Raw genomic sequence first — 25,323 nt, 5'->3', positions numbered from 1 at the left:
AACCCGGGCGCACTCCCCGGAAGTGACGTAACAAGGCACGCGTGGCGCCGGCCGGCGTTTCCGCAAACAGAATCGTGGATGTCTGTGTGGGTGAGTGTGGCGTTCGGCGTTCTGGCCTGTCTGTCCTTGGTTCTTTGTCTTTAGCGCGCCTAGAGCACAGCCAGGCCGAATGCCCGCACGCCTGGCTGGGTTCGTTTTCCTTCTGCCTCCTCCCTCCCGTCCCTGCCTCGTGGGGTTTATTGTGCCCGTAGCCGGAAGCAGTGTGAACGGTGCTTGTCTTGAGACGGTGGGCGCTGTTGCTCCTCCTGACCACGCTGGTCCAGGGAGGAGAAGCTCCGGTGCTTCTGTTCTGGCCGAGGGGCTGTGCTGAGGCTGTGATGGGCCGGGTGTGGTGGTGGGAGGCAAAGATGGTTTGTTCTGTCCGGAGCAGTGCTGTAGGAACCTGAACCAGAGGTTGAGTAACAGCTGGGCCAGGGGTGGGGGTGGGGACAGATGAAGCAGTGGAGAACTGCTTGCCCTCTCCCCCTTTCTGTTTAATTGATTTGTACCCTGGCTCTAGACAATCAAGGTGGTTCGGCGAGGTCATGCTTGCCCGTTAGCTAGCAGGCAGAAACTGGGATAACCAAGAAAAGTGATATACTTTAGGGGCGTAACCAAATATATATATATATATGGAAGGTCATAGCCTTTGCATACCCCAACAAACGTGTTTCTGCCACTTCAGTAAAGCAATTAAAAGAGCCTAGTTAATAATGAAAAGCAGAAAAAGGAGGCTTACTCTGTGTGACACGTTGGGAAGCAGCACCGAGATATCCGTATGATAACCATTCCATCTTTGTGGGTCCTGAAATGAGGGTGAGGTCTAAATAGGGGGCAAGAAAAATGCAGTCTGGCCAAGGTATGGTCCCACCTACGTTTCCCATCTTTTCCCCTTTCTGTAAGGTGTTCTCACTCTTTTGCCCGCCTGGCTTCTTTCCCTTGTCTCAGCATAAGATTCCTAGAGGAAATAGTCATTGATATTCTCTCTTTCTATCGTCTGTGCCTCTGCTTCGTGTGCCACCCCCTCCCCCGTGTTCATTGTTTCAACAATTTAATAGATCAACACACCTTGGTATCTCTTTAGAATATCTTGATTTCTGTGAGGCAAGTTAGTGTGATTGCAGCCAGGTCAAAATACCCATCTCCACGTTGGTCTACTGTTTACCATAAATTCTTCTCTGTCGTTCCATCGTGATATCTGTCTTTCAAGTATTTTTATTATTATCATTGATGTTTTATTATTATAATTATTGCTGCAAAGCTAAGTCTTAAAGCTAGAGCCTATAGAATACTCTTGTGAACCAGAATTCCTAGAAGGAAGCTGTGCCTACTAAGCTCTCGACTGATTTTTAGAAATGGAGTGCTTCGGATAAAATGGAATGTTGCCGGTCCAGATCCTGCGGGTCTTCGCCCATCTCTAGCCTCCTTACTAGCCACTCTGCTCTGTATGCGACCTAACATTTTGTGACCATTAGGTATATCTTTAGGAATGTATACACAGACCTTTGGTTCTGACCAACTAAAAGGCCAAGGATTCTGTCAGATAGCACTTGGGTCCTATAGCTGAGATTTCCTTTTCTGTGACCCACCTACCTGGTATTTCCACCAATGTATTTGAGATTTAGGATTCTCTTCTGTTACTATAAAATTTGCTGGAACTGTTAGCATGTTAGAACATGGAATTTGAGTAACCTAAATCAGTGTCCCTTAGCCACTGTCACACAAATTTGGCTCCAGAATAAACTATCTCCTATCCTCTTTGAGATAAGAGCTATTGCTTTCTTGTATATCAAATAAAGTACTCTATAATTGAGTTGTTTAATACATAAATCTAGACATTCATAACCATTTTGTAGGTTTTTTTTTTTTTTTGATTTTTCGAGACAGGGCTTCTCCGTAGCTTTTTGGTTCCTGTCCTGGAAGTAGGTCTTGTAGACCAGGCTGGCCTCGAACTCACAGAGATTCGCCTGCCTCTGCCTCCCGAGTGCTGGGATTAAAGGTGTGCGCCACCACTGCCCGGCTTCATTTTGTAGTTTTGAATGCTTTTATGATAGCTAATCTGTGGAAGTATAGACTGTCTGAAAAAAATTCACCCTTAAATACCAATTCTAATTTTAGGCAATAATTACAGCTAATGATAACATTTTGCATGGTAAAATAAGTAAAAATAGACATTAAGTGGCAGAGGAGAAGTAGAGTTTTCATAATTGGATGAGTAATTTTTCTTGATACTGATTTGTAGTAGTTACTCTGTAACTGATCTTCCTAGTTGGTTTGTTTTTATTCTCTAGTTCAGTTGTTCCTATGTAACATGTTTTGGTATTCTGTTACTTTGAGTCAATACCGAAAAGTTAGTGACAACGAATGTTCTGAAATCCTTCCCAGTTTCCAGTGAGTCATTTTTTACCTGTTCATGTAACTACTGTTGTCTTTCTTTATGCAGAAGACCTTTAAAAATGATTTACCTCTTTTACTTTTCTAGTGTTGTCATAAGACACTGACCGGGACAATCTTTTAGTAGAGTTTATTTGGGGCTTATAGTTTCAGAGTCCATGTCAGGGACATAGAAGCAGGCAGGCAGGCAGGCAGGCATGGTGCTGGAGCAGTAGCTGAGAGTTTACATTGATTCAGAACCATGTGACTCAGGATGGAGAGCAATGGAATCAAATCCCTTAAATAAAAATTTATTTACAATAAAAAAAAAAAACAGAAGCACAAGGCAGAGTACTATGTCTGGGCATGGCCTGACTTTTGGAACTACAAAGCCCACTCATGGTGATGTGACCTCCTCCATCAAGGCCACACTTTCTAATCCTTCCTAAACTGTGACACCAACTGAGATTAAGCATTTGAATATATGCACCTATGGGGGCCATTCTCATTCAAACCACTACATGTCTTCTTTAATTTTAGAACTTGAAATTTCATGGTCTCTCCTTTTTTTTTATTTTTGATTTCCCTTTTCATTTCTTTTAGTAACACAGCTTGATAGTTTAGTAGAAGTGTTTAAGCTGTGAATTTAGTGACTATAGTTCACATTACACTTCTTTGTAGTTCTAGTTCTGCTTATTGAAGGAGCTCTAAGGAGGCCATTAACAATTCCCTTGTAACAGATGACCTCCTTCCCCCCATTTTACACAGATGCCTTGGCGCATATTTGAAGCATCTTAATGGTCATTACGCTGAAGACTGAATCTTAAAGCTGTTCTAAATCTGTTTCCACTCTTCACTTTCTGTACAATTACAGGCTTCATTATTAAATAAGGATTTCAAGAATCTTAGCTTCCTGTATTATTTTTTGCATAGATTACCTAAGAGAGCTACTTATAGAAAGGGAAAATTTAAGGTGGTGGCGCACGCCTTTAATCCCAGCACTCGGGACACAGAGGCAGGCGGATCTCTGTGAGTTCAAGGCCAGCCTGGTCTACAAGAGCTAGTTCCAGGATAGGAACCAAAAGCTATGGAGAAACCCTGTCTCGAAAAATCCAAAAAAAAAAAAAAAGAAAAGAAAGGGAAAATTTATTTTAACTCATGATTTTGGAGACTTCAGCCCATGCTACTTGATTTTGGTGATGTGGAGCCTATGGTAAGGCAGGCTGTTACGCTGGTGCGTGTGTGTAAAGGAGGAGGCAGTTTACATCATGGTAGTCAAGTGGTAATTACTGACAACTAGGCATAGTTTACATCCATTCTCCAAACAGCCCTTACCTCCCTAAAGTCTCTGGAACCCCCAGAATAGTGCTACTAGCTGAAGACCAACCAAGCATTCAACACATAAGCCTGTGGGGGAGTTTCACAAACAGCAGCAGTACCTGTGCTCCAGCCTCAAAGTCTGATAATGGAAATGCACATAGTTCACTCTTAGTACCTAGCGTTAGCAATTCCAGTGCTGTTCTAAAGTCTACACGCCAGGTCTCTTGACACTCGGGGCAGGCCCTTTGCTGTGAGACAAATGACATGGTAATGCATGTGGGAACCCAAAAGATAAGACTGCCAGCAGGAGCATTTTACAGCGAGCCAGGCTTACAAGATCTCAGGGAACAAGGATGCTTTGGGGGATCGGCCGTTCATTCATACGCTCTGGTAGAGAATTTGAAAAGATTTGTTCCTGCGGTGAAACTTTGTCTTAGGCTAAGTTTAAAGCTAACAGACTAATTAACCTAGTGGAAGGAATGTCAGCATTCAAGCTGTTGTATGCTTTTTTGGTTTTGCTTTTTGAGATGCGGTGTCTCACTGTGTAGCCCTAGCTGCCTGAAACTATGTAGCCTTGGCTCTAACTCACAGAGATCCTTTGATCTTTACCAGCCAAGTGCTGGGATTAAAGGCACATAAAACTGTTCTCAGCTTGTAGCATGGTTATCAGTAACTACTTTTGAATAGCTTTACAGTGAGAATTAAGAGCAGAAACCTGAAGTTTGATAAAGTTATCTTGTTACAACATACTAGGTCCACATATACATATTGTTTCAAAGTCTTCCCTCAGATCTGCAACACATTGTCAAGTAGTCACGTGTGGCAACCCCACTTCTCTGGTATTAGTCTTAGTAACTTTTGCATCACTGTGATGCCAGAGAAAGCAATTTAAGGAAAGCAGGATTACTTTGGCTTGTATTATTTGAGTTTCAGTTTGTGATTGCTTGACTCTTGTACTTGGGGCAGAATATCATGGCAACAGTAGTGTGTGAGCAAGGAGCTTCGTTTTATAGTGATGGACAGGAGGCAGAGAGGCAGTTGTCATGGATGGGCATAACCCTCACTGGTATCTCTCCAGTGACCTACTTCCTCCAAACTAGTCCTCATGTACTACTATATATTTATAATTTCATATTATGCATATATAAGCACTTTTTAGTCCTGGTGTGTATAAGCTTTTGGCATGATGAAACAATGCCATCTACAAAGTTCATGTTTGAGATTTTCACCAAACAGTTTATAATTTTTGTGTTGGATCACATTTCTAGCTATAACGAATGACCATAAGTGGTACTGGACCATAGATAGGTTAGACAGAACTGCATGACTGAAATTGTTTAAACTCCTAAGACTAATAACCAAGTTGATCAAAATTATCATGGAGTCTTAGCATTAGTGTTTATAAATAATACCTTTTATTTATTTTTCTTTTTGGACCATTCCGGTGTTGATTGATGAAGTTTTGCTGTCAGTTCAAGTAACCTGAAATGGAAAGCTCTGCAAAAACAGAAAAATATGAAAAGATGTCTTTTGACAAGGCAAAAGTGTCCATAGATTCTGAAACAGAATCTCCTCCAAGTGTTAACGAATCCATTGCTGCATCTGGGCCAAGGCTTTCTGAGAAGACTGCTACATGCCAGCCAAAAGTCAGGAAAGAGTTTGAAGGTGGTCTTGTGGAGGAAAATTCGAGTTGTGTGGAGGACTCCCCATCTAAGAAAAGAAAACTCGATGTTGAAAATGAGGAAAAATGCTCTGATGATGATGGAGGTGTTTCAAAGAAAAGGAAACTGGAAGGGGGTGATGTTTCCGAAGATGAGCCTTCCTCTGGAGAGATCACCCAGAGAAAGAGAAAACTACAGTCCGAGGACGTTGCAGAAAAGCGGAAAGTATGCTTTGTGTATTTTATTTGTAATTCAGTGCTCTAATCACAAGGGTGGTACAGCTGTGGATATGTATGTATGTGTGTATGTATGGATGTGTATGTGTGTATGTAAGATATGTATATATCTTAAGGCACAATGGACTCTTAACTTTTAAAATTAAAATTTGTTAAGGTGAAAGTTGTACTATGATCATTTTTATTTTAGAACTGTTATTTTAATCAGAACCTTGAAAGCTAGTTTAATAAAAAGCAAACTATAGAATATTTTTTTTAAAGATGGCAGTATGTGGTTCACTTGATTTATTCTTTTTTCTTCTTTTCTCTTTTATTTAAAAATTTATTTATTTTATGTGAATTGGTGTTTTGTCTCAATCCATGTCTGTGTGAGGGTGTCGGATCCCCTGGAATTGGAGTTCCAGACAGTTGTGAACTGCCCTGTAGGTGTTGGGACTTGAACCTTGGTCCTTTGGAAGAGCAGCTAGTGCCCTTAACCCAGAGCCATCTCTCCAGTCGCCCCATTTTTGTTTTCATTTTTTAAATCAGGTGTTTCAAGTTGCCTGATGATCACTTAAAGTACTAAATGTCAGAGTTGTGCCCAGCTTTCTTCAGTTCCGAGCTGTAGTTGTTTCCAGCTTCTAGTCGGTTTACATAGTTATTTAGTGTAATTTTGGTTACCTTGAAAAGGCTGGTGTGAAGCAAATGCTAGCAAACATTTACCACATTGGGAAGGATTCTGAGGCCAAATCTGCTACTAGAGACAAAGAATACTTAAATAACAGTAACATTTGCTATGGGCCTGAAGAAGAAAGTAACAAGCCAGGCTTTTACCAGACAAGTGAGATAATAGGTTAAACTTAGGTTTGGAAACTTAAACTGGCAGGTTTTTTTTTTTTTTTTTTTTCAAGTAAAAATTTACCCTTAAATTTGACCTGTGAAGTAAGTAAAGATGCGCTTTGAACAGGGCGATGGCAAGTGCTGGAGTCCTTTACCCACTATGAATTGTTATAGAAATCCAGGGTTTTACTAAATGCAGGTAGAAAACTGTTGGTTAGAGTAATGATGAGTACTAAGTCACTGATATTGAGTGTGACTACTAAATTCTAACTTCCCAAATGTATGCATTATATAATCATAAGAATAATTCCTACTGAATTATTTACTGAATTAATTACTGAAAGTGTAATAGCTTATTTTTCTTTCTTTTAGGAAGTTGATCCATCGACTGCAATTTATTGTTGAATAAATTAGAACTCTGGAAAAAGAGTAGTTTCCTTAGAACATGTGGTCTTAAATTATATATTTCATGATGAAGACCTTAAGGAATCAGGGAAACACCACTTAGGTGTGGTAGTAGTTGCTGTATTTCTGTGAAATTCCCTTCAGTTGTGTTTGTCCTTCTGTCAGGTGGTTACAGGGCTTTTGCTTGCTTTCTAGGTCTTGCTCTGACCTTTGACTTTTGTCCTTTTGGTTACAGAAGCTGGAGGAAGGACACAGCTCTGCCGTTGCTGCCCACTATAACGAGCTTCAGGAAGTGGGTTTGGAGAAGCGCTGTCAGAGTCGCATTTTTTACCTAAGAAACTTTAATAATTGGATTAAAAGTATCCTTATTGGTATGATTGTTTTCTACCCTTTAGTTAAGAGATTTAAAATTTCATTGAATTACGTTTTACAGTGCTGGACATTGAAGCCAAGGGTCTATGCATTGGCGTGCTCTACTAAGCTGATCCACAGTCCATTTCTTTGCTTTTTTCCCTCCCATTTTTAATCATATAGTAAGCTTCAAAGGCTATTATTTGTTTTTCATTTTGTTGGCTTTTAAAAGCGAGGTAGCCAAAAGTAGGCCTCCAGATAAGTTGTTGTTTGCTTTTGGTTTATTTTATGGGGTATTAATGATGTTTAGTTGAATAGTAAGTTAAACAGGCTTTCATTTGGCGGTGTGCTTCTTTGTACTTATAGTCTATGCTATTTGAAGCTGTTATATAACTGTCTTACTCTAATAGTTTTAGTGCGGTGGCTCATGGGAGTGAACATCGCGTTTTGTTATGTCAGGAAAGAAAGTGTTACTCTGACTCCACCTATAAGCTTTAGTGAGTTGGCATCACTTATCATAGAGCTTGTTTGTCTCTTGTGATTTCTTGGGGAAATAATGTTTCCTTTGATGTTGATAAAGACATACAGCGTTGGAGCTGACATGTCTATATGGAAGCTCACCTTTAAAATTAAAATGGAAATAAGTAGAGAAAATATGATTTAGAATGTAGTATTGTTTCCTCTAGTTAAATCAGACTTGTATGTAAGCTTAGAGAAATTTTAAAAATGTGGTTTTGAAGTTTCTTTATAGTCAAATTTTTTGTTTTTTTCTTTTTGTTTGATTTTTAATTCACGTAAGTAAAGTTAAATGGGAATTCTGGCAAGTTGACCTTTAAAATGTTTATACATTTAACATGTCATTTTGTTATTTTGATGGATAAGTATAAGATTCATGACAGAAAGAAATATGGAATACATATGGTGCTATTAAAAGCTACTGTAATATCTATGTTAAAAGGCAGAAATATTTGTACTGAATATTTTAGCCACCTAAATAGTGTATACACAAATGATAAAGTATACAGAGTGATAAAACAGGAAGAATAAGTGTCAGATTCCTTGTATCAAGTTTAATACTGCTGAATACTTCATTTATCTCAGACTGTTAATAGGCCTGTTAAACCATTGTTTGAACTTTTGCCTTTTTATGAGTTAAAGATAGTTTTTGGGTATTTCTTAAGTCTGAGTATAGAGAATAAGAATCGATTAGTTTAATGTATGAAGTTAAACATTGGCTTATGGGAAGATATAGAGAAAGCTGCAAGAAATACAAGTTAGTTTCTTTTCTTTTTGTAAATGTCGCAGCTTTTTTTAAAATTAGAACTTAAATCTATTTAATGTTGACTCTTTTTTTTTTTTTTTTTTTTTTTGGTTTTTTGAGACAAGGTTTCTCTGTAGCTTTGGTGCCCATACTGGAAGTAGGTCTTGTAGACCAGGCTGGCCTTGAACTCACAGTGATCTGCCTGCCTCTGCCTCCTGAGTGCTGGGATTAAAGGCGTGTGCCACCACCACCAGGCTTGACTCAAATTTTGAAAGCATCCTTCAGAAAACCATTTTAACCTTGTAAATGGTAAATATGTTCTCTAATGCTAAAGGATCAAGTTAGTTATTCTGTTAGATTTTGGAATACAAGATTACAAATTGACAGTACATTACTGTGTTATAGTTCATATGCTGTGTCAGAAGTTGCTGTAGTAAAAATCGAGAAAATGCATTATGATTATTTTATCTCTTGTTTTAGGGGAATTTCTAGAAAAGGTACGACAAAGGAAAAATCGTGACATCACTGTTTTGGACCTAGGATGTGGAAAAGGTGGAGATTTGCTCAAGTGGAGGAAGGGGAGAATTAGCAGGCTGGTGTGTGCTGGTAAGACAGAAACTGACATGGTAAAGAGTGACTCTGGGGACCAGTGAATGGCCCAGTGGGTAAAAGCACTTGCCATGCAGGTCTGACAGCCTGCATTTGATCCCCAGACCCCACTTAAAGGCGGAAGGGAAAATGCCTACTTGTGCTTGGTCTCGCTTTTGCTCACGTACAGTGATAGTAGTGATAACTAAATCACTAATGAGTTCTAAACATCAGAGTTATTTTGGTCGATTAGGTGAATGGGAAATTGGAAGGTTCTCCTTGCCAGCATGATGCTAAGGTATTTTAAGGCTACTCTTCTCGTGTGACCTATGCATATGATAAGTGTTTTGAAATATTAATTATGTTTTTCTGTATGGTTGTTATAGTTGATAGTAACTTGTCCTGGGAAGGACAAATTGTTGTTGAAACACGATGAAATTTCCATCATGGACTGTTTGATAGGCTGCAGGAAGTACAACAGCACTGCCTCCTAAAGTACTGCTCAAATGAGGAGTTTTTATATTTTCTTTACTTTATGCGCCTTGTATACTAAAAATATTACAGAAGAATGAATAATTCTTTGTGGGCTATAGCTGTTGATGTTTGACCATGTTAGAAATCAAGACTGGGGCTGGAGAGATGGCTCAGTGGTTAAGAGCATTGCCTGCTCTTCCAAAGGTCCTGAGTTCAATTCCCAGCAACCACATGATGGCTCACAACCATCTGTAGTGAGGTCTGGTGCCCTCTTCTGGCCTGGAGACATACACACAAACAGAATATTGTATACATAATAAATAAATATAAAAAAAAAGAAATCAAGACTGATTTTTAATTCATACAAAAAAAGTTTAATGGGAATTCTGGCAGGTGTTTCTCTAGCATGTCGTTTTGTTATTTTAGTGACTAAGCAGTTGTAAATGAAAGGTGGTGTTGCCTTTTCAGTAATTGTGATTACTCATTTTGGGTGAACAGTCCACAAGTGGCATCCCTGTAAGGGATGTGGTCTGGTGCCTTACTGACAGATGGTACATCTTCTTCAGACTCATTGATCTGTCTTACATTTTCAGAATGGTTTCATAGTACCTGGAAAATGTTCTTTCCTAAAGTTATGTAGATCTTGTGTGTGATACCAAGAAATACAATTTGTTTAATATTATTACCAGTCCCAAAAGTGGTTGATAAAAGGTTTCTCCCCCTTCTTTCAGAACTAATTTTTTGTTGTTGTTTTTTGTGTTTTCTCCAAAGTCAAATTTTATCTCTGGTAATAAGTACTATGCATTGTGTCCCTTAAAATGACTCTATTGATCTTCAAAAATACATGTATAGTAGAGTTTGATGGTCATTCTTTTAAGTTAAAGTGACTTACTTAAAACACATGACCACTATTAGTTGTACCAGACTTTTTCTTTTGAGCCAACAAAATCATGACAGTGCTGACCTAGCTCAGGCTCATTTCTGGCTGTTTTAACTTACACTAACCTGTTCCTCTTTATCTTCCTTTTTGCTTTGGGACTTTTTACTTTTCTTTCTTCTTTATATCTTACTTTCACTGCTTCTCTTATCTGACTGGCTGGCTGCTGCCTGACTTCTTGCCTGGATTTCCTCATTCTCATCTCTTTTCTTTTTCTTGTTCTTCTTTCAAGCCTAGATTTCTCTTGTTTATTCTCTCCGCCAGCCAGCTCCACGCGTTCCTCTCCTGCCTAGCTTTTTATTTAGACCAGTCAGGTGCCTTAAGCAGGCAAGGTAAAACAAATACAAAACATTTTTACATAATTAAACACACATCCTTACATTGTCAAACAAATGCAGCATAAACAAATATAATACACCTTCACATAGTCAAAGTGATATTCCGCAACAATTAGCTCACAACTCAGAAGAGATATACTAGGTGCTGCTAATAACGAGAAGTTTGCTCCTCACTGTACCACAGTGGTGTTCAGAGATAGGAATTAGATGGCCAAGACAACTTCTTACTGCTTTATGAAGGATATTTTAAATGAAACTGACTTTTCCCACTGGGTGTGATAGTGAAGGGCACAGGACAGACGCAGTGCTGCTGCTTTGCATGTATCATCAAGAACTGTTTTACCCATCATTGTTCTTTCTGTCAGGAGTGCAGATCTCAAAGGAAGGACAAGAACAGAAACATTTCAGTATGAAAACAGTAACTTGGTATTTCACGAAATGAGCTTATAGACGGTGTTAGGTTTTATGTCTGCCTCGTATTTTGAATGAACATTTAAAACCTGGGGCTGGCAAGATTTCTCGGTGCATAAAAGCCCTTACTGCCTAAGCCTGACAACTGAAGTTTGATCCCCAGAACCCATGGTGGAGGGAGAGAACCAATTCCTGAAAGCTATCATATAATGATGATGATAAAATTGGTCATCCTAGCACTTATCTACTGTAAGTACTGTGAAGAAAGTTTCTGCCCTGGAACTAAGGAAGCAAAGCCTTTGTTTAAAGGAACTAGATAGAAACCCTACAGGCATTTCCTTGGCTTGTGCCTGGATTTCATGCCCCAGTTTATCAGTTGAGTTGCTAGTCTGTGTTAACATTTCCTGACACCCTTTACCCTTCTAGATATTGCTGATGTTTCCATGAAACAGTGCCAACAGCGTTATGAAGACATGAAAGGTCGTCGTGATAATGAATCTATTTTTAAGGCAGAATTTATAACTGCTGACTGCTCAAAGGTACAGAATCTTTATTGTTTTAATGTTGAGATTTATTTTTATTTTATATGTATGAGTGTTTGTCTGTGTATGTTTAAGTGCACCATAAGCATGCTTGATACCTATGGAGTCCAGGAGAGGATATCAAATCCCCTGGAACTGGAATTAAAGATAGTTACAAGCTGCCATGTAGGTTTTTGAAATCAAAACTCTATCCTCTACAAGAGCAGCAAGTGCTCTTAACTGCTGAGCCATCTCTGCAGCCTCATCTTTTAAAATTTATTTTCTTCCTAGAGTGCTAGGGATCAGTTGCAGAGCCTTATGCATCCTGCATCTCCCATTTATAAAATCGGCTTGTTTGTTAAAATGTGTTTTGAAACATTAAAAATCTTAAGGCATGCATTTTTGATTTCTACTGGAAATTTATCCTTGGGTACTTTTAGAAACATTTACTTTTAATAATTGGGTATTTGGAATCACTTTGTTTCTTTTTGATTTGGTCAAGATTTGTTTTCTAATAGTCACCCCTTAGTGTCTTAAGGCATTGATTTCAGGAGCCCCAGAGTCCACAGAAGCTCAAAGTCACTTACATAAAATGGCATAGTTTGTTGATGGCTACACATATACTTGTGCATTCTTTAGAAGCGTGTTCAGATGATTTTATTATTGTACCTAATACAGTGAAAATGCTGTGTCACACTGCGTTGTTTAGGAAGAAAGTGTCAAGGGAAAGAAGTCTACCGACTTATTTAAAAAATAAATTTTCTGGGCTTGGAGAGATGACTCACCTGTTAGGAGCACTGAGTGTTCTTCCAAAGGACGCAGGTTCAATTCCCAGCATCCACATGGCAGCTCACAACTGTCTGTAACTCCAGTTCCAGGTGACTCAACAGCTGTGACAAAACATCCAAAGTACATACTATAAAAATTAAAAAAAAAACACAACAAAGAACAATTTGTCTTTTGTATCTTCAATCCATTGTTGACTGAATTCAGTGTTACAGAACCTAAGGATTTGAAGCGCTGCTGTATTTTGCAATAGATCTGGACTTAAGTGTGTTTTATTCAACTTGTTTATAAGGATAGTTTCCTATCATGCTGGAATCGTATGTTTTCTCCCTTCCATTTGTTTCTGAAAGTCCGAATTGAATTGATGTCTCACTGGGGGGGAACTTGATGTTTTTTTTGTCTTTAAGTATTAGGTTTTAAAACATTTAAATTGTACGTGTTTAGTAGTGATTTTGCTTGCAGCCTTGAAAATGAGGAGGAAAAGGAGCATACTGCTCAAATAGTGCCTAGTTAAGCACTGTTTCTTTTAGATGCCAAAGGCTGAATGTTTTTTGATTTTCCTTACCCAAGTTACTGTTGAATGTCAGTTTATTTTACTTCTCAAGACCAACTTAAATGTTATAAAACGTTTTAATTCCTATTATGTGAGTACAGTGTGTGTGCAGGGACGTGTGTGCGTGCATGTGCACATGTGAAGGTGGGGCTTCATTAGTGCCACAGGTGCCACAGGTAAAGCCCTCCTTGTTTGCTTCTGTGCTTTATGTCCTGCTAGTTGGCCTGTTCGCTTCCAGAGGATTTTCTGTGTCCACCTTATCTCATAAGAGGGGTGGGCTGCTGGCATATCCTGATATGCATGTATCCGAAGGACCCAAAGTCAGGTTGTCAGACGTGCAGGGCAAGAACTTTTACCCACCGAGTCATCTCTTTAGGCAGATATACATTTTTAACATGATTTCAGAATCTCCAGATTTTTCAAGCACTATGAAAATCAGAATCAGGATTATTTTATGTGTGTGTGTGTGTGTGTGTGTGTGTGTGTGTGTGTGTTGGGTAGGCGGGTGAGTGCATACTCATAGATGCATGTGTGTGTGTGTGTGTTGGGTAGGCGGGTGAGTGCATACTCATAGATGCATGTGTGTGTGTTGGTCAGGCGTCAACTGTGGGTGTTGCTCTTTGTTTTCTGAGAATTTCTCTCGGGCCTTGATTAAGCTGCCTGCCCAGTGAACCCCTTGCTACTGCTTCTGTCTCCCCACTCTTGGGACTATAAGCACACAACATTGCACCCAGCTTTTTATGTTGCTTCTGGTCCACTAACTCAGAAACTTTAATTGTGTTATCTGCTTATACCTGCAAAATGTTTTAGGCCAGGGTAAGAAAAAACATTTTTTTTTTTTTTTTTAAAAATGATCTTTGTTATAATATGTACATGACAAGAGAAAGAAGAAGTTAAAGATTGGTGAAAACTATTGGTTACTGTCAGGGTTACTGTCAGGTTACTGTCTACCTTAAGAACCCAACATTCTGGCCAGGCGGTGGTGGCGCACGCCTTTAATCCCAGCACTCGGGAGGCAGAGGCAGGCAGATCTCTGTGAGTTCGAGACCAGCCTGGTCTACAAGAGCTAGTTCCAGGACAGGCTCCAAAACCACAGAGAAACCCTGTCTCGAAAAACCAAAAAAAAAAAAAAAAAAAAAAAAAGAACCCAACATTCTGATAATTTGCTAAAAAACACTTTTAATCTATGTTGTATTAGTTTGGAATCTTAACCCATTCACATTTGTTACAGGAACTTTTGGTTGAAAAATTTCATGATCCAGAAATGCGCTTTGACATCTGCAGTTGTCAGTTTGCTTGCCATTACTCCTTTGAGTCCTCAGAGCAAGCTGATATGATGCTCAGAAATGCTTGTGGAAGGCTTATCCCTGGGGGCTATTTTATTGGTACCACCCCCAATAGCTTCGAACTGATGTAAGTAACTTGAATCTAATAAAATTCGTCAGATACCTTTTTAAATTGCATCATGTAGTTTTTCACATGCATGATATTATTGCTAGGATTAAAAATATTAATCACAATTCTTTTATTTTTATTGTGGAATAACCCTAATAGAAAACGCCTAGAAGCTTCAGAAACAGAATCATTTGGAAATGAAATATACACTGTGAAATTCCAGAAGAAAGGAAGTTATCCTTTATTTGGCTGCAAATATGACTTCAACTTGGAAGGTGTTGTGGATGTCCCTGAATTCTTGGTCTATTTTCCATTGCTAACTGAGTAAGAATGTCTTGATCTGTTGCTTTTTCTTTTCCCTCATCACTTATCCTTAGGGGACAACATTAATATTGTATTAATATTAATAATATTCATATTGTATTTGAAATGCAACGCCAAGAAAAAGCCTTAGCTGCAGAATTGGTGTTCACTTTAAATAGATTTCTTTCCTAAGAGGAGAGAGCCAACCGCTTCTACTCAACACAGAAGATAACTGACCCTACAGGGAGCAAACACAACTTTGATGATCTAAAAGATCTTCCCTGTGAAAGAGATTATCAAAAGTGTATTTCAATATAGCGTTGAAACTGCCCAGTGTTACTGTTGTTTGTTTGTTTGTTTGTTTCTCTTTCTGTTTTTTTTTTTTTTTGAGACATAGTCTCTATTATGTAGTTAGTCTTGGCTGTCCTAGAACTTGCTATTAGACCAGGCTGACCTTAACCCTCACAGAGATTTACCTACCTCTGTCTCCATAGGGCTGGGATTAAAGGCATATGCTATCTTGTCCAGCTTCTTACAGTGTTGATTATAAAGTCCCGATTCATAGGTGTAGTCTCCCCATGCACATTAATTCCTAAGAATTCTAGTGAACTGCAAGCACAGGAGAAATTGAAGGAACTGGACTTTTATCATGTGGCTTCAAGACCTTGTCTCATACACACACACACACACACACACACACACACACACACATCTGCAAAAAGCCAATTTAGATGGAGGCTATATTCAGATGACCAAATTTCACTTTGTAGTCTATGGAAACAGACATCTTCTATTTTGAATATTAACCAAGGAAGCAGGACTGTTTTTGCTTACCTAAATTTTGCTGGTTATTATTTTAATCTAGACTCAGTCACCTTTTAAAAGTAAGCATAATGTTTTCATTATGCGCTAGGTTGGCGGTTCATCCATGTAGTCCCACACTCACGAGACTGCTACAGGAGGCCAGCCTGGGCTACAGTGTAAGACTGTTTCAAAAACAAGGAAAGAAAGTAGAGAACTGGGGAAGAAGGGAGGGAAAGAACGACAAAATCAAGTAACGAAGACATGACAAGACATAAAAATAGTGAATACACTGTTGTAAGCAAACAGAATTTAAGATTTTAAATCAATTTGCTTTTTATTTTAAAACCTAATCAGCTTTGGGAAACTGTTTCCTTTCAACTTCATAAAAGAAGAAATTAGAGGTTTTTTTTTTTTAAATCTGTTTTATATTTAAGCTTGGTGTTTATGCTTAACAAAATTAGTAGTTTTAGTAGACCTCCCAAAAATAAAAGTATAAAATGAAATACTATTGTTAAACAAACTCAGCATTGTTTTTTACTTAAATTGCTTGAAGATAATAAACTTAGAAAGTTGTAGATTCTTACTTTATACATAATTATTTTTATCTCATTAAATTTCTTTGAGAGTTTTATGTAAGAGTTACAGTTTTGATGGACTCCATCTCTCCCTCCCTAAATCCACTTCTTCCCATGCTCCTCACACATCCTCAGAATTTATTTTCCTTTTCTATGATGATGTTGATGATGATAGTGATGTTAATCATCGCCACAGAAATGGAACTCACGGCTTCCAGCATTCCATGTAATTGGTACAAAGAAGTGAATAGGTTCTGGGGCAAACCTTAGCATTTAGAAGTTAGGTTAAAGTGGTACACGACTTTAATCCCAGTATTTGGGAGGCAGACAGGTAGTTTGAGGCCAGCCTGTTCTACAAAGTGAGTTCCAGGACAGCTAAACTGTTACACAGAGAAACCTTGTTTTCAAGAAAACCAAATTTAAAAAAAGAAGTTAGGTTAAAGGGAATCCTGTAAAACAATCTGCAAGAAGCCATGCAAGATACAGTTTTGACAAAATAGTTTATTTTGCTAGAGAATACGGGAGATAAAAATGATTGATATAAGAAAGACGCTGGCATTACTGCAGATGTGAGGTGAATAAAGTAGAACTCAAGCTAGAAAAGGGCTCCCTATGGCCTTTGTCCCGTGACCTCTTTATCGCGCTAAAGGAAAACCTGTCTGCAGCTCATGGGTGTATAGGGTGCTTGTTTCTTCATAGGCATCTAGGTTGTTACTCAGCCTTCATTTGTGTTATTCTGCTCAACATAAGTAAATAGTAGCATCTTTAGTTAAGCCCGGATGTCACTGCTGTCATTTTTAAAGTAAACTTTATGAAATTAAAGGACCAGAGAGATGGCTCTTGTTGCCAAGCCTGATGGCCTGAGTTCAGACCCTGAACCCGCGTTGTGGAAGGAGACAGCCTTCTTCACAGAGTACCTCATGTTGTGCTCTGCCCACTACCCACAAGCACACATATGAATTTGATGAAATGCTTTTTTTAAAAAAGAAATTACAAACATTTGAAAACCTTTCTATTATTAATCTTTTTTGGACAGAATGGCAAAGAAGTACAATATGAAACTAATATATAAAAAAACATTTCGGGAGTTCTATGAAGAAAAGATTAAGAACAATGAAAACAAACTGCTCTTAAAACGAATGCAGGCCCTGGAGGTAAGTGTACAGAAAAAGTGTAGAGATTCTAGGATGTGGTGAATGTGTTTGGTATTTTAGACTCCTTTCAATGGTCTTCCCACACTGTGCAGTTAGGTGTGCAGTTTATAGTTGCTGTGGATACTCTGCCTTCAAGGACGAGGGACAGCGAGACCAAGGATAGATCCTGGTTTGGGTGCTTTAGTCCAAAGTAGAGATTTTAAGGGGTTCTTGGTATGTGCAGAAAGTCTTCTGAAGCATACGGCCTTTGGCTGGCCGAGCTTTCAGCACTAGCCCTTTCCCACTCCCATGGTCCTCAGAGGAGGGAGGATGACTGGGAGGCCAAGGGCCAGAACACTAGGATCCCAACAGTCTGATGCCCGTGTCTGCTTTCACTGAGAACTCTCTTGGGAGGCATTTCTGGAAGGGTTACTCCCTTGAGAGGTGCTAGCTTATATGCATTATGTAAAGTTTATTGCTGTTGGGAAGGGCAGTTTTGTTTCTTACCATTTACTTGGGTCATCTGTCAGTAGATGAGGTGTTTGCAGGTACAAACACCATCTCAGGGTGGAGCTGCTAACTTGTAAGGTGCCTGGATCACAGCAGAGTAAAATTCTGAAGCTTTGTGATACGGTGACACTAAAGTCTAGAGATTGAAATCAAAGGAAACTTTTAAAATTGCTTTTGTTCAGATCAGATAAGGAAGTAAAGCTGTGAATGCTAAGGATGTACAGGTCCACAGAGCCGCAGGCTTTCTGCGCATTTCGGTTTCCATTTTTTCATACAAGGTCTTGCTTAGGTCTCGGTCTAGGCAGTGCTTCTGTCTCTTCTGAGTACTGGGCTTATAAGCGCTTGTTACCAGGTACAGCAGCCCAGTATACTCTAAACAGCAAACCAGCAGCTCTGTTTCCAGTATCTGAATATGCAGTAAGATGTTTATAAAGAAAAGGGAAAAGAGGCTCTGGGGGATGGCTCATTTGGGAGACCTGAGTTAGAGCCCCAGAACCTATAAAATAGCTGGACGCTGTTGTGGGCAGAGATGAATGACCTAAACACTGAGCTCCAGAATTGTGCGAGACCCTGTTTCAACAATGAAGATGGGTGATCCATCCAAGGTTGACTTTGGCCACCACCTACGCCTACCCCAAAGGAATGGGGAAGTGAGTAAGTGGACATTTGTGAATCATCCCCATGGAAGTTTCTTAGGCAACCTAGATTTTTAAAGGGGCTACATCCAGCCCAGTTCTTAGAATACTAAAGACAAAAGGCCTGTAGTCTATGATACATTATTGCTTAAAATGATTTAAACATAGCTCTGAAAGTAATTTAGATACTACCTCTTCTGCACAGTTTTTAGATTATAACAGAAAAAGCCCTTTGCCAGAAGTCAAAACGTAAATATTTTCTACTAAATGATCCCTTTGAATATTAAATAATGTAGTTTGTCCAAGCTGTAAATAGTGTAAAATTATAGAAGTTGACCAGCATTTTGGAGATAGTTCCCTCCCCTGCCTTTTTCTCTTAGGTGAAAACTGTATATAGGGTTGGAGAAATGGTTCAGTAGGTCAGAGCACTTGGCATTCTTGCAGAGGATTTGAGTTTGATTCCCAGCACCCACATCAGGTGGCTTGCAACCATCTGTAATTCTAGCCTCAGGGGATCCCCAAGGGCCTTGTGGTCTCTCCGGGTACAGAATCGCTCATGCTTGTGCGCGCATGCACACACACACACAGACACACACACCTTTAAAAGAATAAAAGTATGTGTAGTTGTGAAGCAGTACTTAAGGATTCTTCTTACCATTTCAGTGGTTTACTCTGTTATAAATGTAGCGAGATCTCTTAACTAGAATTTGTGTTTGCTTCCTTAGCCATACCCTGCAAATGATAACTCTAAACTAGCCTCTGAAAAGGTCGGTGACTACGCACATGCTGCCGAGTACATGAAGAACAGTCACGTAAGGTTTCCTCTGGTAAGTTCCCAGCTTTCCGAGTTGGAGAAGGAGCATGAGTGTGTGGAGACAGGGTATTTCACTTGTTCACAATATTTAGGCTTACTGAAGTATTAGAACTTTGGCAAATAATTATGTTTTCCCTAAGTTGTGAAAACTTTTGATGCTGTAGCACGTAAAATGTATTTCAGTGGGTAGCATTGAGAGCTTTTATAAGGCAGCTAATGGTAGGGAAAAATCATAGCCTTGGTTTGCAAGATTCTTTGCTAACTCAGTGTTCCAGAGATAGAATTCCAATTTCCCTGAACTTAAGTGGGAGAATGGGAGAATAGTATATTTTCATTTATATTGACTTTGTGCAGGCTTTCACTTTTAAAAAATTAAATATGTGATAGTAAGAGAAGCCATAACAGTCCCAGTGAAAACTGATGACTTTTTTTAATATTTATTTATTTATTATATATACAATATGCTGTCTGTATATGCCTGCTGGCCAGAAGAGGGCACCAGACCTCATTACAGATGGTTGTGAGCCACCATGTGGTTGCTGGGAATTGAACTCAGGACCTTTGGAAGAGCAGGCAATGCTCTTTACCTCTGAGCCATCTCTCCAGCACCCAAATTGAAGACACATTTCTCTTAACATCTTAGAATATTCTTTTCTTGATATTTCTTCAATCTTACTAGGTCCTAGAACTGACACTGGATCTTAGGAAGTCAGTGGCTCGAGCTAAGCTGCGATACCTTATTGTATTGAAATTATTGTTTTGTTTTTGTTTTTTTGGCAAGTGTAATTTATTTTGTGATGCATACTTTGTGGTTCTTTTGGTAAAACTCAGTATTTTTCATCTTTAAGCTACAGGCTTATGGTAGGTGTTTATTTCAACAGCAACTCAGCAGTGAGACTCATTTTCAAAAAGAAATGACTGGTTTTTTTTTTTTTTGCTAAAACATTTGCTACTTCCCAGTACCATGAATCTGTATAAACTGAGACTATGTCTTTAGTTTTTTCAGAAAGTTGATCTTACTTATTGTTTTTAGATGTTTATATCATAATGTTACTTACGTGCATTGTGTATGTTTTTATAGTGAAGTTAGGGGATTTTGCCACCTGTCTTCTATTAAAAATAAACTTGCTTTGAATCTAAAGTTTCCTTTCTTTTATAATTTTAGGGAACCTTAAGTAAGTCAGAATGGGAAGCTACAAGTGAGTATATCATCCAGCTACCTAGCAATTTCAATGATTCTGTTTTAAGGGAATCGTTAAAACTTGAAAATGTTAAGAGTTTTTCTGATATATTTTGTGTTTATGCTGATACACGTGTCATATATATATACATATATGTATGTATGTATGTATGTATAATTTTCCATTAGTACATCTGCTTAGTGACAAATGAAAATACCTGGAGGCTGTTATTTAATAGACTTCCATGAGCATTCATAAATATTTCCTTTACATATTTATTAATAAGCAGCTGCCTCTGTTTTCACCTCGGGGTCTGTTGAATTGTTTGGCTTATAGGATATTCCCATGGAGTTACTTTTTGGCCATTCATATGGCGACAGCAGAGGGGAATAATACAGAGCACTAAGCAAAGCAGAGTAAGCAGGGCTGATAGGGAACATGTGTTTGGAAACAGGTGTTACACAGATACATCCTGACATGAGGCTGGTGACTCAGCGGATCCTGCAAGGTCCTGGGCTTCTGCAGCAGAGTGATGTAGTCCTCTACATCAGCTTGCAGATCCTTAATGTTAAGATAAAAGGATTCTGATCTTTTATCTTGGGAACTTGAGCACAGTTTCTGCTGTCCATTTAATTGTTTGTTGATTATCTTGAAGGCAGAAGTAGGAAGTGGAGACACACTATTTAGTAAACACTGAATGTTGACTCACAGAATTATATGAAAGGACTTCAGGGGATTAAAACACAGACAAGTCTACCTTCTAGAGTTTAGTGGAAGAAACAAACTCAAATACTATACTGTCAGACAATTTAAATGCTGAAGAGAGGAAAGTAGATGGGGATTTTAAAGGTAGATCTGTCTGAGAAGTAATATTAATTATTATTGAGTGTTGAGTAGTATCTGAAGCTGCTGTAAACATTTCATCTGTTGTAATTCACTTAATCCCCCAAACATATGAGTTGACTATTATGTCATCACAGGAGAAGGCATTTTAAAGTTTGGGCTTAATGACAGAACTAATCTGATTGACTGAGTTCCCATTCTCATAATCATTACCTCATCGAAGTCCTTACTATGAGCAAGATTTCAGAAATTTTGAGTTTCAAATTGTGTATCTGAAATCAAATTCTAGTGTTCTTAGTGTTGTTAAATGGCTAAGTAGATTTTTGTTTTGAAATATACTTAAATGATTCTTTATTTACCCCAAAACCACTCAAGTAATAGAACTCAGAAAATAAATGATGTTTTTCTTTCTCAGTCTGCTTGAAAATGTTTTTTCTGATGGTAGGAATAACTAAACTCTAACTTCGCTTACTTCTTTTCTAGGTATCTACTTGGTCTTTGCCTTTGAGAAGCAGCCGTGAGCAGTTAGTCGCCTCCGAGCAGCACTCCATCCTTACAGATGGAACAGACCATCTCAGATACATTTGACAGCTGTTTGTTTATTTACTAGTAAGTTCTCAATGTGTAGGATGCTGCCAACAAGTCCAGTGTATAGATTTGACACTGTCTGTGACAGGTTAGCATTGTGTGTGTGTGTGTGTGTGTGTGTGTGTGTGTGTATACATAAGAATGCTTTGTCTTTAAGATCTATTTTTGTGTAATAGTCTAAGAATTGGTTCCCTGTGCTATGGAAACTATAACAAAGCATGTCAGAGCACCTGACCTCTCCCCAGTGCTGTGATTGCTGAGTGTGTTTACAGAGTTGATTTTACAACAGCTGTAGACTTGTCAAAGGAGTGCCAGCTTGCCACCGTGCACTCCAAGTTTTGTTACAGTGTTTTTCGGTATGAAATGGATTGTGTTCTCTACATTTGAATGTAAGTGTTCAATTATATATTGCTAAAGTTATAAGATTAAAACTTGATTTTAGATTGTTATTAAGAGCTACCTGGCTAGATTTTGACTGTGTTTCAATAAAATAACTGTTTGCTTATACTATGAAATTCTGAGACTCTATAGAAGATTTTAGATGGCAGCATAGAGATATTGTGGGATGGTTTGGTATTCTATTAAAAATTTCCTACCGTAGAAATTAATATATCCAATTATTGAGATTAATTAAGGTACTTTTAACTTTCTTCATTGGACAATGAAGAAATGGTTAGATTTTCTTAAGATTTGTGAAAATGCCATGTCATAGTCCTGTTACATATTTTCTTCAGTGCATGTATGCAAGTGCAAGCAGGAGGTGTGCCGTGAGGGAAGGAGGTAGACTTCAGATGGATCCTCACCAATAGGAGACCTCAGTTAGATGTGTGCATCTTTCCCAATCCCAAACAAGCAAGCCACGCTCTTTTCTTCCACCATTGGTATTCACACAGCAGAGCCCACTGTCTGATTGTCATTCAGACATGCTTTTGTTGAGGCATATATCGTATAGAGGTTGGCATGGCTGCCTTCCAAGTATTTACTTGCTCTCTCACAACCAATAAAATTGTCATTAAGTTGTCAATTGTAGAATTGACTTTTAGAACTGATGCCTGTGTGAACTGCTATTGTATATTTAAGAAATTTGACAGCCTTTAGATACATCAAGAAACTTGAAAGCAAATAGAATTATATTTTCTTTTAAAAATCATGTATTTAAAGGACACTTTACAAAGATCATTCTTTCTATAAAAATCTATAGTACTTGCTTTAAAAGTAAGCTTTGGGCTGGAGAGATGGCTCAGCAGTTAAAGAGTTCTGACTGCTCTTGTAGAAGACCCATATTCAGTTACCAGCACCCACATGGCAGCTTATAACTGTCTCTAACTCCAGTTTTTGGGGCTCTGACACCGGTTTTGGTCTCCATGGGTACCAGGCATGCACATAGTGCATATACATACATGCAGGCAGAATACTCATACATACAAAATAAAAATAATTATTAAAAAATTAAAAGCATAATCAGTTTATATATTGCCACTGCTCATAGTATTAGAGAGTACATTTTGTGCAGGGTTTGGGGTGTGGGAATGAAAGTTCTTGCTCTTAGAAATTTAGGCTCATTTTATCCCTGGGGAAGACACTACTAAGTATTTTGATAGCTTAGCAGGTTGGGAAAGCTTTGTCACAATTCATGATTTTAGTTAATAGGTAATTCATCAATTTTTAGTCTCTTTCTGTCCTTTCCTTTCCATTCCATTCCATGGGTTGTTTTTAGGAGAGAAGAATTCCTCAAAGGGTGGAGTTATTGATGGCTATCCGAAGCAACAAGAAGAGAAATGTGGAGTTCCTAGGCCCTTTGCTGAGGAATCATAGAGAACTGGACTGGGTCTGAGATGGGCTCTAGTTGTTATACCTACTGTCATAGACATAGGAGATTCCCATGAGGCCACTCTGCAGGAAACAGTTCAAGCAGCTGCCTTTTTCTTTTTGTGTTGTTTTTATCTGTTCAGCCTCAATCCCTACACTGCTCCTTGCTGAAGTTAAATGACTCAAGATGAATTCTTGAGGACAAGAATGGGAAGGTGGCATTTGCCACTGTTTTATCAACAAATGAGACTTTTTTTTTTTCCCAGCAGACTTGGAACCTACATGCTTAATTTTGTCAGGATTTGTAGTACCTCATGAGAAAGGCATGACTTTTCATTACAGAATCCAGGAAGAGTCCCTTATTTCGGGCTCAGTGGTGGGAATGGTTCAGAGGAACTGTTCAGACACTCCCAAGCTTGCCACACAGGTGTCCTCCAAGGTTGAGTTTCAGAATGAAGATGAGTGGCTGGAGACATGACTCAGAGTTTAAGAATGCTTGCTACTCTTTCAGAGGACTGGAGTTTGGTTCCCAGCATACACATCAGGTGGCCCCACAACTGTTTAATTCCAGCTGCAGGGACTTCCAACACTCTCTTCTGGGTTCTGCTGGCACCTGCACACATGCACAGACGTGCACACACATAAAATAAAATAAATCTTTAGAAATGAAGATCATGTGGGCCTGAGAATGACACAACTTGAACTGGAGATAGTTGGCTTGGGGACAAATCTGCATTGTAGTAGGACCCGATGCTGACATGGAATTATTTGGGTCTAGAATTTACTTGGGGAAGCACTCTCATGTATACAGTGTTTATGGAGAGAAATTGAGGAGTTGTCAGTCTCTACCAATCCTCTGGTGGCTTAACCTATCCAGAGAGCCTCAAGCCTGCTGGAGCTGACTCATGCACCTCTTCAGTGCCCCTGAGCTCCTCACAGACTGACTCTCGGTAAGAGAAGAGTCACTTACGCGTGATGACTGAATGCCAGAGAGAGGATACAGACTTTCTCAAGACCAAAGCATAACATACATACTCACTTCCAAGGGTGGAACAGGTGAGTCCTACAGCCTGGGTTGTTAGTTATTGAGGCATTTAGGTGTGTTAATTCCTCAGTAAGGTGCCCCAGTAAATAGGGTGCCTGGTAGGAAACAGACTAGCTCATCTTCACAGTGTGGAGACCTGGTCTTCTAACCAGACTTGTGGGATCTATATACACTGCAGGTGATGGTGTTCCTCCAGCTTTACTGTGTGGATGTATCAGTACCAGAGTCTCTAAGAGAAGATACAGAAATGATGCTTTAGTGTCAGTTAAATACGTAGACCTAATTTTGTGGATTTGCTTGTTTAACCTCTGTTGAAGTGTTATATCTATACAGGCAGCCGGATTCCTCACAGAACATGCATGAATTCATAAGCCAGAAGCTGGAGCCTCCCTTCCACTCACTGCTGTCCCATTCACAACCACCATCCGGTTCTAAGCAAAAATCTTGTTTCATCTGGCTTGGAATATGTGAATGAAATTAAAACTACATTCTTTAGCTTTCACTTGTCAGTGTTGATGAGATTCTTATTCTCAACAGTTGTGCATTGTTCTCACGATTGTACAGTATTCCCTTGTGTGAATAAACAACATTATCCAATGGTGTTTTGGTTCATTT

The 25,323-nt window shown here is 38.9% G+C and overlaps 1 protein-coding gene across 3 annotated transcripts; it reads left to right on the top strand.

Moving 5' to 3' along the window:
- The first annotated feature begins 16 nt into the window (after nt 1-16).
- On the top strand, nt 17-25,323 carry Rnmt (RNA guanine-7 methyltransferase). 3 transcript variants are annotated; one of them, XR_005973123.1, is made up of 12 exons: nt 17-90; nt 5,193-5,618; nt 7,089-7,224; nt 8,946-9,071; nt 11,640-11,752; nt 14,305-14,486; nt 14,628-14,792; nt 17,187-17,304; nt 19,154-19,255; nt 20,408-20,441; nt 21,750-21,875; nt 23,572-25,322. XR_005973123.1 is itself a non-coding variant. In XM_041639252.1 (11 exons), exons 2-11 carry the CDS (start codon nt 5,220-5,222, stop codon nt 21,785-21,787), a joined length of 1,413 nt encoding a protein of 470 aa, XP_041495186.1. In that variant the 5' UTR covers nt 17-90; nt 5,193-5,219; the 3' UTR covers nt 21,788-25,323. The 3 variants fall into 3 exon arrangements, 2 of the variants coding, with proteins under 2 accessions (XP_041495186.1, XP_041495187.1); XM_041639252.1 differs by having other exon boundaries at nt 21,750-25,323; XM_041639253.1 differs by lacking the exon at nt 17-90 and adding an exon at nt 872-898 and having other exon boundaries at nt 21,750-25,323.

This window comes from Microtus oregoni, unplaced genomic scaffold (assembly GCF_018167655.1).
Source record: "Microtus oregoni isolate MIOR12 unplaced genomic scaffold, Mior012 000057F_ref0000458, whole genome shotgun sequence".
NCBI lineage: Eukaryota > Metazoa > Chordata > Mammalia > Rodentia > Cricetidae > Microtus > Microtus oregoni.
Note: the sequence above shows the minus strand (reverse complement) of the source record. Positions and strands in the feature narration are given on the sequence as shown.